Source organism: Colias eurytheme, chromosome 14 (genome assembly GCF_061535395.1).
Source record: "Colias eurytheme isolate Ceu_HAF_F1 chromosome 14, ilColEury1 Martin Lab GWU primary, whole genome shotgun sequence".
In the NCBI taxonomy this organism is placed as follows: Eukaryota; Metazoa; Arthropoda; class Insecta; order Lepidoptera; family Pieridae; genus Colias; species Colias eurytheme.
Window position 1 is genome coordinate 10,495,764 of NC_142993.1, and position 17,381 is coordinate 10,513,144.

The following is a 17,381-nucleotide window of genomic DNA, read 5'->3' on the forward strand; positions in this document are numbered from 1 at the left end:
ATAGAGGGTAACTTGGATTAACACATAGGATAGGTTTTATCCCAGAAATCCCACGGGAACGGGAACTATGCTGGTATTCCTTTGAAAAAGCGGGCGAAGTCGCATGCGGAAATCTAGTAGTCATAAAAAGTAAAAAAAAAAAACAATTAAAAAATACTTTTTGTTATTTAATTCATCATCAAACTTCATTCTGTCACAGTAACGAACCCCGCTAAACTTGAAAATAGCATCTTCGCAAATTAAACAGAAAGACGTTTAAACGAACCAACTCAGCTGAAAACTTACTCAATTTTGGTTCACTCAAAAGCTGAAATACGTTCGACGACCCCTTAATGCATTGTGCAAAATTGCACGATACAACATACAAACAAAAACATACCCTATACAGTTGTGTTAAGTGCAGTTTTACGGCTGGCTACTGGTCTCTTGAGATGGGGGCAGAAATTGAGTAAACAATGTATCGTGAAATGGCCGTAGTGGGCAGCGCTTGTTAAACTTTTGAGTTACACTTATTGGATAAAGAATTGTTATCAAAATATATGAGAAATAGCAATCTAAATAGACAGTATTGTATTGTATTGAATCCCAGAACGATGGTAAAAATTTAAACGCTGTGCAATGTACACTAACGTCTCAAGTTTCAGCCCATTGCCGATAGTTGATAAAAGAAAATTCCCAGTTCGTATTTATCCATTTTAATAACTAGGTCGACGGAGTTAAACCTACATGCTTTGATTTAGCGAAATATCCATTTTTATATCTACTACCTATAATGTTCTATATAAACTATTTCTTCATATAATATACAAACAATAACACAGAAAAGTATCAATACATCCCATTTCACACACTCCCAAAACCTTCTAGAAGCAATCGAACCTCCCTTCACAAAAGCGCGGGAAACGCAACAAAGCGCGGGAACGAATGATGAATCACCATGGTCCATCCCTTGGAGGTGCTAAAAGTTTTTCTGTATATTTTCCTGCTACTTATATGTGTAAGACATTATACGATATTATGTAGGTAGGTACCTACTTATTACTTGAAATTTTGTATTATTTTGAGTACAAAATAATATATCTAATACATAGATTTCCGATTCATATCAATGAATTTAATTCGTGTACATGTTGCTTTCGTGTTTTAAATACTAAAAAATAAAATTATATTATGATCCTATTGGAGCGTTGCAATTTCGACCGAAGATGAAAGATAGAGGTCTAGTAGGTAAATAGTGTTTCAGTTTAAAGAAAAACAGGTTGTTTGCAAAAAATGTCATATCAACCATGCATGAAAGCCTTATCTATTTTAAAAGAACATTTTCCAATACAAAAAGAAAAGCCGTACCCATAATAGACATGCATGCCTAGAATAAAGTTCAGTTTTCTAGTTCAAAGGGATTATAATTTAATTATAACTTGAGCAAACTCCGATATTCTAAGCTGAGCAAAATTACTTACTATAATAAGCGGCGAGATTGTTTGTGAAGGAATGAATTATTCATATGCTGTTAGCGCCGATATCTATTCAGACGAGAAAATATTTATTGTGACGTTTCGAAAGGTACTTTATTAAATTTGCAAAGAAGTGAGGTGTGAAGAAACATTGTTTGTATTAAATTTTTATAAATATACTTCTATAACATATAAATCTCCTAATGCTGGTAAATTTTTCTATATTTTTCTGTATTATTTCTGTATTTTTACTGTATTACTCTTAAAAGCGCTTCTAAACGAAGTCTAGTTGAACAAATAAATGTTTGAGTTTGAGTTTAAGTATGAAATGTCGATGGTAGTATTTGTAAACATCAATTTTGTCATTTTTTGGGCAATTGAATTTTTTTGGGCTAAGAAACCTTCAAACCAAATTTCATTTTTCTATGCTCAGTAGTTTCGGCTGTGCTTGTCCGTCAGTTAGTCAATCAGTCACTCATTTACGGAAGAGTTATGTTATATATTTATTGATGAAAGGTATAAAATTGCCTAGAAACTTTACGGTGTTATTGAATCTTTCATAATCCGTTCGGTCGTTTATTTTCCAATGAAAGTCAGGTTTTCTTTGTAGTTTTATGCTACTTCCTTTTGTTTAAAGTTGCAATGTTTTATGGCACCAACTGTGGAATCTAGGGCATTTTTCTCAGAGAAACTTCATTTCAGTAAAAAGCTTATTCAGTTCGATAGAACGCAAGTTTGCCTCAACTTTCAACAAAAAGGATTAAAATTTAATTACAAGCGAACTACGATCCATGTTACATATTCATAGAGCCGAGTTTGATTATATAGTGAAATTATTCCTATGTCTAAGGGCTGATTTTTCAATCCTTGGTTAAAACTTATTCGTCGAATAATGTATAAAACTACCATTTTAAAAGCGTATTCTAATTGCCCGTATTTGACAGTTTACGTGACATTCTAATATTATCGTGTAATACTTTATTGGACGGATAAGTTTTAACCAAGCATTGAAAAATCGGCCCTAAGTTTTGCAATTTTATATGTATTGAAATGTAGAGAAATGCTTTTGTAATTGCAATAGTTAATTAGTGATTGACGATTCGTGCTAAACGAATAATCGAATGAATCGAATATTATAAAATTATCGAATCGTTATAATGATTAATGTAATAAACATTTTTAAGGGAGATGGTCTATTGTGTCAAGTTATTTTTATCTCTATTAAAATGATTGCTAAGTTGTTTATTATTGGCTGCAAAACCAAAAAAAAATCATAGTATGTACCTATTTCAAGCAATTAGTTCTTAGTATTGCCTACACATTTAAACCAAAAGATTATGTACGTTTAACATTTCAAACAATTCAAGTAAATACGCGAAGGTTATAATTGACAAGTCACCCTCAGTAGCCCCAATTTATTAAGATGACGTCACACTTGCCCCTAAACAGAAATCGTGATAATGTTTTCGTTCACAGATTAAATAGGACTTTATCACTATGGACGTGTATATAGATTCATTAGAAAATCTGTCCAATGTGTGCAGTGATATCTCTGGTTGGAAGAAACAGAGACATGCAAAATATCAATTTATTTTTTAAATGTGTATCCTCGTAAAAACAATTTGTTCAAAAACTTAAAAGTTTGACATTTTCCGAATCCCACTTGCCAGCGTATTGGATTATGATAGAATTTTATAAATTGGCCATATAATATTTATTATTAGCTGTGACCCGTGGTTTCATCCGCATTGCTCCGCACCTATTGGTCTAAGCGTGATGATATATATATATAGCTTATATAAATGGACTATCTAACACCGAAATAATTTTTCAAATCGGACCAGTAGTTCCTGAGATTAGCGTGTTCAAACAAACAAACAAACAAACTCTTCAGCTTTATAATATTAATTTATAGTATAGCTTGGTACCATAATATAGGTTGTCTAGCGCCATCACTTCACATGCCAACATCCCCCAGAGCCACAAACAAAATATATGTCACCTAATTCTGAATTATCATGATCGCCTATGCGTACTACAAGCTACACATTACAAGTACATTGCATATAAACATCGACCACACAACGATGCATATAAACAACACAATTATGTATGAGGAAACATATAATACTAGCGGTTCGTCCCGGCTTCACCCGTGGTACCTACATGTTTACGTTTTTTTTCATAAAAACTATCCTATCTCTCAAGTTGGATCGAACTGCACATGGTGTGCGAATTTTATTATAATCGGTTAAGTGGTTTATGAGTCCATTGAATGTTAGTGAACTTAGCAGATCATTTTTAGCAGATCAAAAAAAAATGTGAGTTCTTATCGCGTGCAGTTGAGTTCTACTCTATTAATGATTAAGATTTTGTTGTACAATACGGATTACTAATAAAAAATATAATAGTATGGTCACTATGATAATATTTTGAATGGATCGTAACTTCGTCAGTGTGATTTGACGATGAATCAATCAAAATTATCTAATCTGATTATTTTCAAAAGTCCTCTCCTTATTTTATTTATCATGTTAGTGTTAATTATCATACATTGATTTATATCTCATATTGATATGTTATATTTAAACTGAAGCGAATAACAGTGCTATTTACCGAATAAAAAAAACTTTATACAATTTGAAGAGGTCAAAAAAGAAATTGTGGATAATATTCTCGGTAAATGTTTTCCCAGAAATCCATATCCTGTTTATTCGGGGACGTTCCCGGTGTTAATTTTTCTCCAATATCTAAATAATGTTGGTTTTCTATAGTATACGGCATCCATTTTGCTCCCAAACTACTGTCTGGCGTTGGATCGCTGAAAGAAACAAAATGAAGCTTTAAAATACATTTACTGAAATCTTGAATTTTTTTATTTCATTGTTTAACAATGTTAAAAAAAGAAACAAGACTACAAATCCTTACCCAAATTTTGCAAAATTCGCCCACAACTTGGTTACTTGGTCAATCATTTGGTAAGTTTTCGAATTAATATCCACTTTAGTTAGTGCAATTTTACAAGGAAAAATGTAAGATATATCATCACCATGTGAAACCGGAGTTCTCCGATCTGATATAAATTTACCCCCGAGTACCCGAGCAAAAATGTTCCGTTCAGATTTACACGAAAACGTATAAAAATATAGCTTATTCTTATTTCTCTTAGCACATATTTTCTGCCATGTCACTGCGGCATATACAAAGTATATCATACTGAGGCATTTCAGTAAATCATCAATATGTTCCTTAGAAACCACTCTATCTTTTAAATAATACTCCTTGATTTTATTCCCGAGTTCTATTCGTTTCAGCATAGGAAGGTATATCGTCAAATCATACGGAACATAAAATTCTATTAATTTGTTGGCTTGCTCGATTTCTTCGTCAGCGTTGCATCCCATCGCAAAATATACAATTCCTTCGTCCTCTGTGTGTCCATTAATAACTTCAACACCTTCGTGAATGCCACCTTTCAAAACATCATACATGTTTTCTCCGTTGCTAAGAAAACACTCTTGACCGAATTGTTTTTCAATTACAATTCCAAAAAATGTTTTAGGTGATGTTCTAAAATATTCAACGTATATTAGTGGCGCTGACTTTTTAACAAGAGCATCAGCAGGTATATTTTTAAAGAATTCTACGATTTCGGCATCGTCGTTGGACTTACAACCTAATTCTCTAGCAAGAAGTATAGCTCTTTCACGTGGTTTATGTGTTTGTACCCATGGACAGAGCAATGTTCCACTTTGCATTATAGCTCTTTTGAAAAGACCTTTGCTCATTGGAGATACCAAGTGTAGTGACACACTCGCCGCTCCAGCGCTTTCACCGAAAATAGTCACCTTATTGGGATCACCGCCAAAACTTTGTATATTACTCTGTACCCACTTGAAGGCAGCTACTTGGTCTTTCATTCCTGCATTTCCTGGTATATCTTCAGTTTCAAGGCAAAGGAAACCGAGTACTTCCAAGCGGTAGTTAATTGTGACAAGGATAACATTATGTTTTATTAAAAATTCTGGTCCAAATAAGTCATCGTTACTACTACCAGATACAAAACCACCCCCATGTATGTATACCATGACAGGTAAGGGCTCTTGAGGTTTAATATTTGGTGTGTACACATTTAGATAAAGGCAATCTTCTTCGCCTTTCTTTTGCGATGTTTTCAAGTAATCATATTGATAACATACTGGGCCGTGCTGTTTAGCCTGACGTACTCCTGTCCATGGTGTTTTTGGTTTTGGTGCCTTTAAATAAGAAAAAAGATAAAAGAAGACAAAAGAAAAGAGTGCTTGATTTCTATACATTCTTGTTAAATTATGAACTATTTTTTTAAATTGGTAGGTATCCAGAATACAGATAAGAAAATTTTCACCTGTCTCGTTTGAAATAAAGTGGAATTTCAACATCACCATGATTGCAACAAAAGTTAAAATTAGAAATTGTACTGCGTGAGTGTTATAACTTTTGCTTACCTGAAATCTCAAATCTCCTAGAGGTGGCTCCGCGTAGGGAATTCCCTTAAAGCTATAAAAGGGATTTCCGTAGACATTTTCTATTATTTCCCCTTCCAATATTCCTTCTTTAACTTTTACTTTAACCATTGGCTTGTTATCTATCCACGACTTGAAAAATATATAGAAAATATTATTGCTCGTCTTATCTATGTTTATTAAAATAATTATAGTTTTCGTGACCATAAATATTGCAATTTGCATGAAATGTTATAAACAATAAATAACATAATGTTATAGAAAATTGTATATTAATAACCATGAGATGATTAATAATATATTTTTAAAATTGGCTTTAGGTGTCAAAGGCGTATTCTTAATTATGTAATTCAATACATACTTTAATTATTGTTTTATACTACAACACGTCTAATATGGACGTTAAATTAGTTGCAAATTGCAATAGTGTAAAACATATTATTATGTATTTGTATTTATATGTGCCCCTAAAATATAATTTTATGGTTCCTTACAAATTAGTGAGTACCTATTTAATGAAACGTGTTTTCATTTAAAGTAGTTCATAATATGTAGTTCATGTTAGTTATAGATATTAGCTACTAAAAATAGTCGTATTAAAATGAATAGTGAAATAATAAGATTATGAAAAAAAAAATGGCAACGGCAAAATTAAGCCATCTAGCTCAAGAAGTTCATAATTCTATACTCTTTGTATTGTGCTTAATTGTATTTATTACAATTTATTGTGTAAGAAACAATATGCTGCGAGAATGATATAACACAATTGGCAGCGGCCTTATGACTATGTAGCGATCTCTGCCAGGCAACGGAGATTATAGTAAAAAAACGAAATATGTGAGGTAAAAAAGTGAAATACGTAGTATGAAAACTTTTATTGTACCTAATAATTATAATATATACCTTTTATATAAAAAAAATATCCATAATTATCTTGGTTCTGGATAATAAGCGTTTCTACAGAGTCTTAACAATAGTTCAAGTTCAGAGTCCATTGTTATAAAGTTTCTCAGAACCTTTGAGCAAAACTAAGAGGATCTCACAGATACTGAATATATCCCTAAAAGTGTAGGTGCGGTCATAAACCACGTTTTATTACCTCTATATATTGTTACGAGACAAAGTTGAGATTAACCGGTTGTTTTACGATCTGAGGTTTAAATATAGTTGTACAATACATATGCCAGAATAATATTATGTAGAGATTAAATTCAATTTTATCAAAGTAACGAGTTTCATACGGTTTTTATTTATTTAAATACACATAACAGGTCACGATCTTGCCGGTCCCATAGGCGACATATCAATTTCGGGAGCAGATCGCAACCCAACAAAATGTGTACAATTAGTACTACAATGAGATACAGCTTACAGTTATTTAAAGCGTGTTACAATAAATTCATAATTAAATTATTATTGAATCTCTTACTAAAATAAGAAATAATATAAAATGAAAGTGAACACATAATATGAAATCAATCTGTATATCTCTGGTATTATAGCTTCCAAATAGAGTGAACACAAAATTCAGACGTATTTATGCCCAGGATATTCCTTGTGCAATAAATATTATGAAAGCAAATGTATCGTGTTTCTAAATATTCACCAAGAACATCTATAAGATATAATTGAAACTGAAATAGAGTCATATAACATATTATTATCACTATCACTAGGTACATAGTATAAAACAAAGTCGCCTTTTCTGTCCCTATGTCCCTATGTATGCTTAAATCTTTAAAACTACGCAACGGATTTTGATGCGGTTTTTTGTAATAGATAGAGTGATTCAAGAGGAAGGTTTTAGTATATTATAATTTATTAGGTTTTAGACAAATCGGGCGAAGCCGCGGGCGGTAAGCTAGTAGGTAATATATCTGAAATTCTGCTTTTAATCGACCTAAATCTTTACTTACAACTAAAAGGTCAAACATCTCGTAACTTGATTTAAATGGTTAATAATTTTAGTTCACATTTAAACTCAATGTAATGGTTATATAGTACAGTAAAGGTTTATTTAATTTGGCGACTCTGAACCAACTACTTTTAGGCAAATTCAATTGTTTAGTTATGTTTACCGCTCGAGGGTATTAAAAGTTTTGCGAATAGAATTATTATTCCATTTGGGGAGAGATGTGGTTAAAAATTATTACGTGTGTAGCTTTTGTGGGTTCTGAAACTACTCTACTTTACAGATTCTGAAATTTCTATCTTATTGTTTTTGAAAGTGTAAATATGATTAAAAATATGCGAGGTTTCAAAATACATATTATTTACTTAAATTTCAAATCATCTTACATCGTAATAACCAGCTAAGAATTTATCGTAGTGGACTTTATAGAAAAGTATTTTTATATCAATTATAGAAAAAAATCTAGTTTCATCATCAAATAAAAAGTCTGATATTTAAAAAAAAATTGGTTGTCTGTAAAGTCGGTTTACTGACGATAGTTGAACGTGACAACGTCAGATTGTGCTTCTTTGTCGCTCGTTCCGCGCTCTCGCTTGCACTTCAAGCCTAACATGGAACGCCTCAGAGCGAGGTAACGCCGCATAAGTCATGTTTTTTCGTGCGTGCAGCCGGCGTTGACGTTTTCACGTCAAAAAGTATCGTAAGTAATCCTCGATGAACATTGACCGCCAATGAAATCAGTTTTCGTAAGAATGACTAAAATGAATAAATGAAACGAAATGATTAATCCAAGACTAATCACATTTTAAACTTCAAAGAAACAACCAAAGGATGTTAAAATATCTATCCAAATGACAAAAGACACGGAAGTGAAAAATTCTAACAAAACTTCCAATTAGCAAATGTACAAAGTCCAAAGAAAAACCACAATCCTATCAGGAGAAACCACATGAGAGGGACAATTCTTAGAAGTTTAATTTACCCTGGCCCAGATAATCTTCGACCGTTACCTTTGGGTCAAACATTTAGTTGTATTTAAAGAGATTAAAGCAAGGGTCACCCTTAAGTCACTGCTTACGGTTTTCTACAGAAGTTATTCGGGTGACAGAAATTTGAAATGGTCGAGTGTGGGGTCGGGGTAATACATGTTTGTAACTGCTTGTTAATATTAAGTATTTGGAATCGTGTTGGAAGTTGAATAGTGCATTCTAGGAAAGTATGAATTGTATGTCGTTGTGTTTTGATTTAATATTTATTTATAAGTACTTAGAAAAACACAAACTACGTTCAAAAATTCCTGTAAAACAAGGATCTTTTAAGTTTGTGGCTTCAGGTTATAGAGATTAGAATGTTTATTTGTAAAAACTGCTAAAATGTTTGAATATAAACATTTTTGAATATAAACATTGTATCATGTTTCTCACATATAGTATATTATAGTAGTATAGGTATTTAATACATAACTAAAGCACAGAATACATAATAGTAGCTAAACGCTACAGAACGGACACTCTCCGCCTCCCGCCAAAATTAAACTTACCTCACCCCCGCGCGATCAGACATAAAATGGGCCATATTTTTCTGCAAGGACGATACGCAACGAAGATTGACAACATTAATCAAATTGACTTAAAGTAATTTTATTATTTTGGGTTTGTGATTATCGTTTTTCGTAGAAACTGGTTAGATATTGTGCTGTTTACGGATGTATTTCATCAGAAAAACGCGAATTTTTTTTTTACGCTAGTCACAAATGTGCCAACCATAAAGCGTTAACACACACATTTGCAGTCTCTACAGTGTGACTGTCAAAACGATCATTTTGTATGGAGTGTCCGGGGTGTGACTAAAGTATACACTACACATAAATAAACTAAGATCATGAACACGATGGTTCAATGATAATTGAAGTGAAACTTCTTTATCGGGGTTGGAAAAAAATTTAGTGTAACATTTTTTCGTTACGCGTGACTTTTTTCCGTTACGCGCCATCTTTTTCTTATCCCTACCACGCGTGATTCGACGTATTTCTGTAAAGTTGCATAATATAGTAAATTATTTTTTGAAAAATAAGGTCATAAAGAAGTTTCACTTCTACGTGTGTAGGTAGTACACGCACACATTTTTTTTCTAATAAATAATAGTGTTTAAAAGAAAGGCTATGTATATTAGCATAAACTTCTTTATGTACCTATGTATAGAGCTGCATAATAAACTGGGTGGACTAGTCAATAATAAACTTAATAACTACGGAAATTAAACGTTACGAAGAGAAAATTGTATTAGCGGCGGAGTTAGAAAACTCTTAGCTGTTATGAATTCGATTTATTCAAATGGAAAGATATATTGTATAATCTGTTATGAAAATAGTGTATTTGCGGAAAAATCGATGACCACGGCACATTTTTTTTCTAGGAATCTATTAACTTTGGAAAAAATTCCTCGCGAGCAATTAAAGATCAAAGACCATCCTATTTTATATATTTTTTCGGTATTGTGCTTTATGTTGTACCAGACTTTATAGAGGTTGAACATAGTAGAAATTGCCGGGTAACGCCTTAAATTCATGTTTATCAAATAATGTAGTATGTAACATATGTGTTTTTAAAGGTACCTACCACTGTACCACAACAATAAATAAGGGTGTGTTAAATAAGATATTGTTACACATTACACATATTTTTTAAAATAGCTTTTAATTCTCATATAAATACATAACAAATATCTTAACACATAAAAATACAACTTGAGTTACAGCTAACTACTGTTTTTGCTCTCTGATTTTGATTCGCATCGATACAGATACTCAAATACTTTTTGCATTCACTTCTATGTCTTTCTTCATCTCTAACGTACACAGTATGTTCTTATAAGTTTTCATTGCAAATACAGGGGACTGCCAGATGACTTAAAAACCCCTTCCCAGAATTCGAACACATCTCCGTTTAGATTACTTCCTGGTACTAAATGTTGACCAATATCCATGTATGCTTTGTTTTTCTTATCATATTCCTGCCAAGTTGCACCCAGTGATGAATCTGGAGTAGGATTCCTGTAATTATTAAATAAAACATTTAAAGTCTGTTAAATATATTTTAGAACTAGATTTCTGTCCGCGGCTTCGACTGCGTTTTCAAAGAAAAACCCGGATAGTTCCCGTTCCCGTGGGATTTCCGGGATAAAAAGGATAGCCTATGTCTTATTCTGGGTCTTCAGCTACCTGCATACCAAACTTGATTGTAATCGGTTCAGTAGTATTTACAACATCCTCACAAACATTTCGCATTTATATTATTAGTAGGATAATTTAAGGTGTTTTTTTTTCAGTTCATTAGACAATGTGCCTGATTAAAAATAGAAATTTAACAGTAAAATCAACTCACCCATATTTAGCAAAATTTGTGACCAAGCGACAAAATTGTTCAACCAATTTGAAACTTTCGGCATTTTTGTCAGTTGAAAGATTCCATAATTTAGGATTAAACAAATACATTAAATCATCAAGATGAGCTGCGCCGGTGACTCCGAATTCCTTTCCCATGTTTCCCATAACATTTCTTTCTGATATTGATGAAAATCTATACAAATAAGTTTTGCATTTACCTATATCTGATAAGAGTTGTAAGAGCTTCATAATTGGGTACTCAAAGGTACATTCAGACCAATACCGAATAATTTCTTTTGTTCGTACATTTTTATCCACACTTTTACTCAAATAATGCTTTTTAATAGTGTCCGCCGTTTTTAAAATAGTTTTTGGTGTAGCAGTACATAATATTTGTTTTGGGACAAATATGTCATCGTATTTAAAATATGTTGCTAAAACGTTCTTGTCCAATAAACCAATGATGCATTCTTCACTTGTGTGGCCGATCATCACTTCAACGTCATTGACATTGCCGCTTTTCAATATTTCCTCGGGTGCCTTCGGTAAAAACGCGTTATGTCCAAAATTCTTTTCTACAACCGCTGTGAAATGGTAGTGTTTTAGATAATTTCCATAAACTTCCTCAAGACCAAAAACAATAGGACTCGTATGCACGAGCTTCTCGACGGGAACATTTTCTAGAAATTCTAAAAGCTCTTCAGGATCCTCCGTTTCTAAGCCTAATTCTTTTCCAAGTACAAATGCTCTTCTTCTGTTTTCAAAAGGGAGGGCCCATTCACAGAATGGTGATCCGCTCATCACGATAGCTCTTTGAAATAATCCTTTTGATAATGGCGATAGAACGTGTAAAGCAGTGGCCAATCCTCCAGCGCTTTCGCCAAATATTGTAATGTTGTGAGGATCACCACCAAATTGCGATATATTTTCATTGACCCACTTCAAAGCAGCAACTTGATCCTTGAATCCTGCATTACCAGGTACGTCCTTCGTATCCAAACATAGAAATCCAAGAGCTTCTAGTCTATAATTGATAGTGACTAACACGACGCTTTGTTGGACGAGGAAATCTGGTCCGTAGAGGTCATCGTTACCAGAACCACTTTTAAGACCGCCTCCGTGGATGAACAACATAACAGGTAATAGCTTCGATGGTTTGATATCTGGAGAATATACGTTGAGAAATAGACAATCTTCACTCCCAGGTAGTTTTTTGTTTGTAAATATGTCTAGTTGAGGACAAACTGGTCCATGTTCGGTTGCTTTTCTTACACCTTCCCACGGGAGCGGCGGCTGCGGTTCCTGAAAATATAAAGTTCACATTGTATTACTATTATACAATAAGTTAAAATAAGTTAGGCATTTTCGCTAGGGTTTTTTTTATATTTTATCATATTAATTAGGTATGTTTTGATTTCGACGATTTAATTTTTTAATTCAATTGTCATATAATTTATCAAAATGGATTCAATACCTTATTTTTTTATGAGTTAACACATTTGTGAATAATAATTATTCGTAGTGTTTAAGATTTTTTATTAAAACTTACTTAACATTTCCTAAATTCAAAGGCAGTTTTTAGATGCTTCATTAGGTAAATACAAAAAATATTCATATTTATCTATCTTTTAAATTCTATAACAGTGATACCTCTATATCAACGATTAATGTTACTGATAAAGAGCTATTCAAGAATAGATACGTCGTTGTTTACATAATATTATCATCATATTCATGTAACGGAAAATATTGTATGGTTGTTTGATACCCTTTCACGTCAAAACGACTAATCTTATATATAAAAACTAGCGGTCCGCCCCGGCTTCGCCCGTGGTACATATGAAAAATAATTTGGAAAATCCAAAAGTGCACGCCTCATAATTTTTTTTTAATAAATATTTATTAATTATTATTTTTGTTTATTTAATAACAATTAAACCACATCGAATCAGACCCTGAAAAATGAAAGGGTTCTATTCCTGAGCATACTCAAGCGTAAGAGAAAAAAAAAGACTCGATTAGTAAAGTATTTCGGTCGCTATCGTGTTAACAAGAAAAAGGATCCGCACATACAGATACACGGACGTCCAAGACAGAACTTTTTTAAACTGTTTTTCAACTAGTTTAAATAACAAAAATGACATCAAAAATATCATGAACGTTAAAAATAGTGTTTTTTCTTAATATGTGTGTGTATGTATTATCTTACAAGTGCAATGTATGATACATAAAGACATTTTAGGTTTGAAAAATCATATGTTTTGCGCGAAGTGACAGTAGTACCCACCTCAACGCTTCGCTTATGAGGCGTGCAATAGATGTTGGCCGATTCTCAGACTTACCCGATATGCACAGAAAATTTCATGAGAATCGGTCCATCCGTTTCGGAGGAGTATGCAGACTAACATTGTGACACGAGAATTTTATATATAAGATGAATCGCAAAATGTGTTGGTAAGCGCATAACTCGAGAACGGCTGAACCGATTTCGATAATTATTTTTTTATTATATTCCTTGAAGTACGAGGATGGTTCTTATGTAGAGAAAACGTAAACATGTACCACGGGCGAAGCCGGGGCGGACCGCTAGTATTTAATGAAATTAGGTACAGAAATAGCAAAGAGCCACTAAGACATTTTTCATGTGGGTATTGACCGAGGGAAACCGCGTGCTAATACTAACACAGTATTACAATATTATTTCCTATATTGTAATAGGTACTGTGCTAATACTGTATTTAAGAACAATAGAGAAAATTGATAGAAATGTGTATAAAACACACGAGTCACAGGCACCAAGCTAGCTGTAGTGTATTAATAATTATTATTAACCATAATATGTTTTAAATTGACGTTGACCTCTGAGTATCATTCTTTAACTGTTTAGACCTTCAAGTAGGTTTTGACATTCATTTTGTTAAGTCGGCTATTTTCAAGGGCTTTGCTTGTTTTAAACAGTTGATATAATTAAATTATACATCCAATAAAAATATTCGGGTCATTTGTAATAGGATGGCGGTTCTACGGTACGCAATGACAATAAGAAAAATGATGGTCAGAACACTGATAAAAATATTATAGTACCTATCTTCACCGTGTGTGACGCGCTTAAGGCTATATTATGAGTTTAACAAAAACTAAATGCAATTAAATTTTAACTTCTTCAGATATTTTACAAATAATTTTATAATAAAAAGAGTTAAGATTTATGATTTTGTTTATTGGAAACAAACAAGTTAATACAATAAAAGATACAATTTTTGATTGCAATGATAAATTTTATGTTTCATACATTTTTTCCTCATTATTTATAATCACGGTTATGTTGTTTGTATGTTTATTTTCTATATTACCTTATATCTGCCAATATGGACGGATTTAAATGATAAGATTTGGCATAGACTTGACCGATAAGTCTAATTTAATTTGACTAACTATGCGTTTTATCTGCTTTCGTATTTATTTATTCATATAATAGATACATCTACATACATCAAATTTAAAACCATCACCACCTACGTTATAAGGCCTGTGAAACTAATGTTTTAATGTTTTGGGTTTCTTTTAATTGATGTAATAGATTTTACGTCATAATTTTTTTAAGCTATTGCATAGCTTCTATCGCGGGCCTTGAGCGCGGGGACCGAATCCAGAAATTCCATATCGAAAAAACCTCACGCTTCCCACTCCGACGGGCATTGAGGTGTGGCTTGAAGGCATTGCATGCAATAGCTTTACAGCGGCAGTCCCCGAGTGCCACACGTCTTTTTTAATATTCAGGACAATTTTCACACACGGCACGATCTGATCCCATACTAAGCTTTCGCTTGTGTTATGGAAACCAGATGGCTGATAAACATACATAATATATAATTTGAAATAAATACTTATAATAATATAGATAATTAAAACCCAGACACAGAGCAAACATGTTCATCACACAAATAACTGGCCCGGGTGGGAATCGAATATTTTTTCAGACAATAAGATTATTATTTAAAACAACTGACTAATAATGAGGTAATTTTATATATGCATTTTTAACGTAGTTATATGAAACAAGGCGAATGAAGTAAACCAGTATTTAAACTAGTTGTACAGATTACATAATTTGCTTGGTCTTTTACCTTAAACTTGTCATCCAACCGTGCAGTCTTGATACTATATAATTATCAATAAAAATGCAAGGCTCGACTCATTTTTTATATTGCACAACTCTACGGAATATTATTTATATAGACGTTATGACTATTCATCCTCGTCAATGTAACGTACAAATACTGATTTAAATTGTTTGATTTTGTTCGTAAATAATAAACAAAAAATACGATTAAATCACGCAAGATATAAGCCGGCTTGACGACCTTCACGCTGTTAATGTACTACCTACATTACAAAATATAATATATTTTAACCTGTTTAACGTGTTAAATAAATGTATTTTTTATTATTTACATTAGCCTGGGTCAGCGCTGTTTTTGTTTTTCGGTTTGTCCATGAAATTACTGACACTAAAATATCTTAAATATCTGATGTTAAATCTCATAAATATGCTTGTAATTTTTATCACATTTTTCAAGTTTTTGGAAATTTGGAACATGAAAATATAGTAAATTTTGAGCTCTCAGCTCTATGTAAAAATTTTATGAACGCAACGCTCCGTCGCGTCGTGGGATAATTAATAAACCTTCGGTTTTTGTCGAATGTAAAACCTCTCAATTAAATCATGTTAGCAAGCTGCACGTTAAATTTTATAAATTGTTAAATAAGTAAATGTATGGCCGAAATATACTTGAAAATAATGTAAATAAATCAAAATTGGCAATAAATTTTTTAACCTTTTTGTACGCTTTGCAACAATTGTTGCGTTGTTACAATGTAACAACAGAACAATGTGTATGTTACATTACAGATTCAACGCACACACATCTTTAGTAGATACACATCTTTTTCCGGCATATAATTAGTTCCTACCTATATCTTATATCATTATTAACTCAAGCGCCGGAACCACAGACACAATAGAAAATCTATTGTGTCTGGGACCGATCGGGCCGCTTGGGGCTCCATGGGTTATTTACGTCTGCGGTCTGCTATATAGCTAGGTACTAATATAACTGCTACTATCTATATAGTTACTTTTATAAATACTTTGTGATAACTGTAAAAGTTTTGATATACAGATGATTTTTTTTAAATTAATCACGCAAATACACTTGTAATGTATGTAATGTATGAAAATCGACACACATATAATACCTATAACTTAGTATCAAACGAGTAAAACCACGAACACTAACTAGTAATACAATAAAGTACATACCTTAAATCTCAACTTTCCTAATGGAGGTGCGGCATACGGTATACCTTTGAAGCTATAATAAAATCCATCTCCAGTCACATTTTTTAATTTCTCCCCTTCTAAGCGACCCTGCTTAACTTGTACTATAACCATATTTATTTATTTACTTATTATTTATTTATTTATTTAGGTTTTTACGGCACGGTTTTTACGGCACGTGTGTATCAATCGACGGTAGAGCGGCGTGTGCGGTGTGAGTATGAAAATTGAAAACTAACGTAATTGGTCAAGTACATAATATATACTTATTATTCGTTATCAGAGATGCTTGTTTATAATGACTGTCAGGTTTTTGAGGTTTGTTTGGAAAACAAATCGATAAATGTTTTGATGTGATTATAATATTATGTGCTATTTTAAGTAGATAGAAAGGTTTTAGGAATTAGTAGATACTAACTAATGGTTTGTGAGAACTCTACCTTGAATTAGGGACCTTAATTTTATGAAATTCTTCAATTTTTATGACTTTTTCTGTGCAGATTAATTAAATACAATTCGTTGGCACTACAATATCACAACAATATTCTTTTACTAATCTCTGTCGTCACACAAAAATTTGTTTAAAAAAATAACGATTTTTACGTTTTTATTATTCCCTAGACGTAGACCAGCACGTTGATTGCATATTATTCATTTTAAATATTATTTAACTAATGATTACACGAAAAAATTAATATTTTTAGATTTCCATTAAAAACATTAATTACTCGATAACGATTAATTAGTTTAAGATTATCGTAGCAATCTTTTGTATTTAAATAATTAA

General features: G+C 32.3%; 2 protein-coding genes across 2 annotated transcripts; both read right to left on the reverse strand.

The window, feature by feature from the left end:
• Positions 1-4,065: 4,065 nt before the first annotated feature.
• LOC149903092 (esterase FE4-like) lies at positions 4,066-6,067 on the reverse strand. Its single transcript, XM_090109254.1, has 3 exons — positions 5,939-6,067; positions 4,383-5,710; positions 4,066-4,275 (listed from the first exon to the last, which is right to left on the reverse strand). Exons 1-3 carry the CDS (start codon positions 6,065-6,067, stop codon positions 4,104-4,106), a joined length of 1,629 nt encoding a protein of 542 aa, XP_089965380.1. The 3' UTR covers positions 4,066-4,103.
• Positions 6,068-10,553: 4,486 nt separating this feature from the next.
• Positions 10,554-16,717, reverse strand: LOC149903093 (juvenile hormone esterase-like). The gene is made up of 3 exons (XM_090109148.1): positions 16,577-16,717; positions 11,252-12,555; positions 10,554-10,920 (listed from the first exon to the last, which is right to left on the reverse strand). Exons 1-3 carry the CDS (start codon positions 16,706-16,708, stop codon positions 10,746-10,748), a joined length of 1,611 nt encoding a protein of 536 aa, XP_089965274.1. The 5' UTR covers positions 16,709-16,717; the 3' UTR covers positions 10,554-10,745.
• Between the last annotated feature and the right edge of the window lie 664 nt (positions 16,718-17,381).

Coding starts and splice junctions, on each gene's coding strand:
- LOC149903092 (XM_090109254.1), bottom strand. CDS start 6,067: ATGGTTAAAGTAAAAGTTAAAGAAGGAATATTGGAAGGGGAAATAATA. Junction 5,711..5,938: donor TAGGAGATTTGAGATTTCAG/GTAAGCAAAAGT, acceptor TCTTATTTAAAG/GCACCAAAACCAAAAACACC. Junction 4,276..4,382: donor GCGAATTTTGCAAAATTTGG/GTAAGGATTTGT, acceptor TGTTTCTTTCAG/CGATCCAACGCCAGACAGTA.
- LOC149903093 (XM_090109148.1), bottom strand. CDS start 16,708: ATGGTTATAGTACAAGTTAAGCAGGGTCGCTTAGAAGGGGAGAAATTA. Junction 12,556..16,576: donor TAGGAAAGTTGAGATTTAAG/GTATGTACTTTA, acceptor TTATATTTTCAG/GAACCGCAGCCGCCGCTCCC. Junction 10,921..11,251: donor ACAAATTTTGCTAAATATGG/GTGAGTTGATTT, acceptor TAATAATTACAG/GAATCCTACTCCAGATTCAT.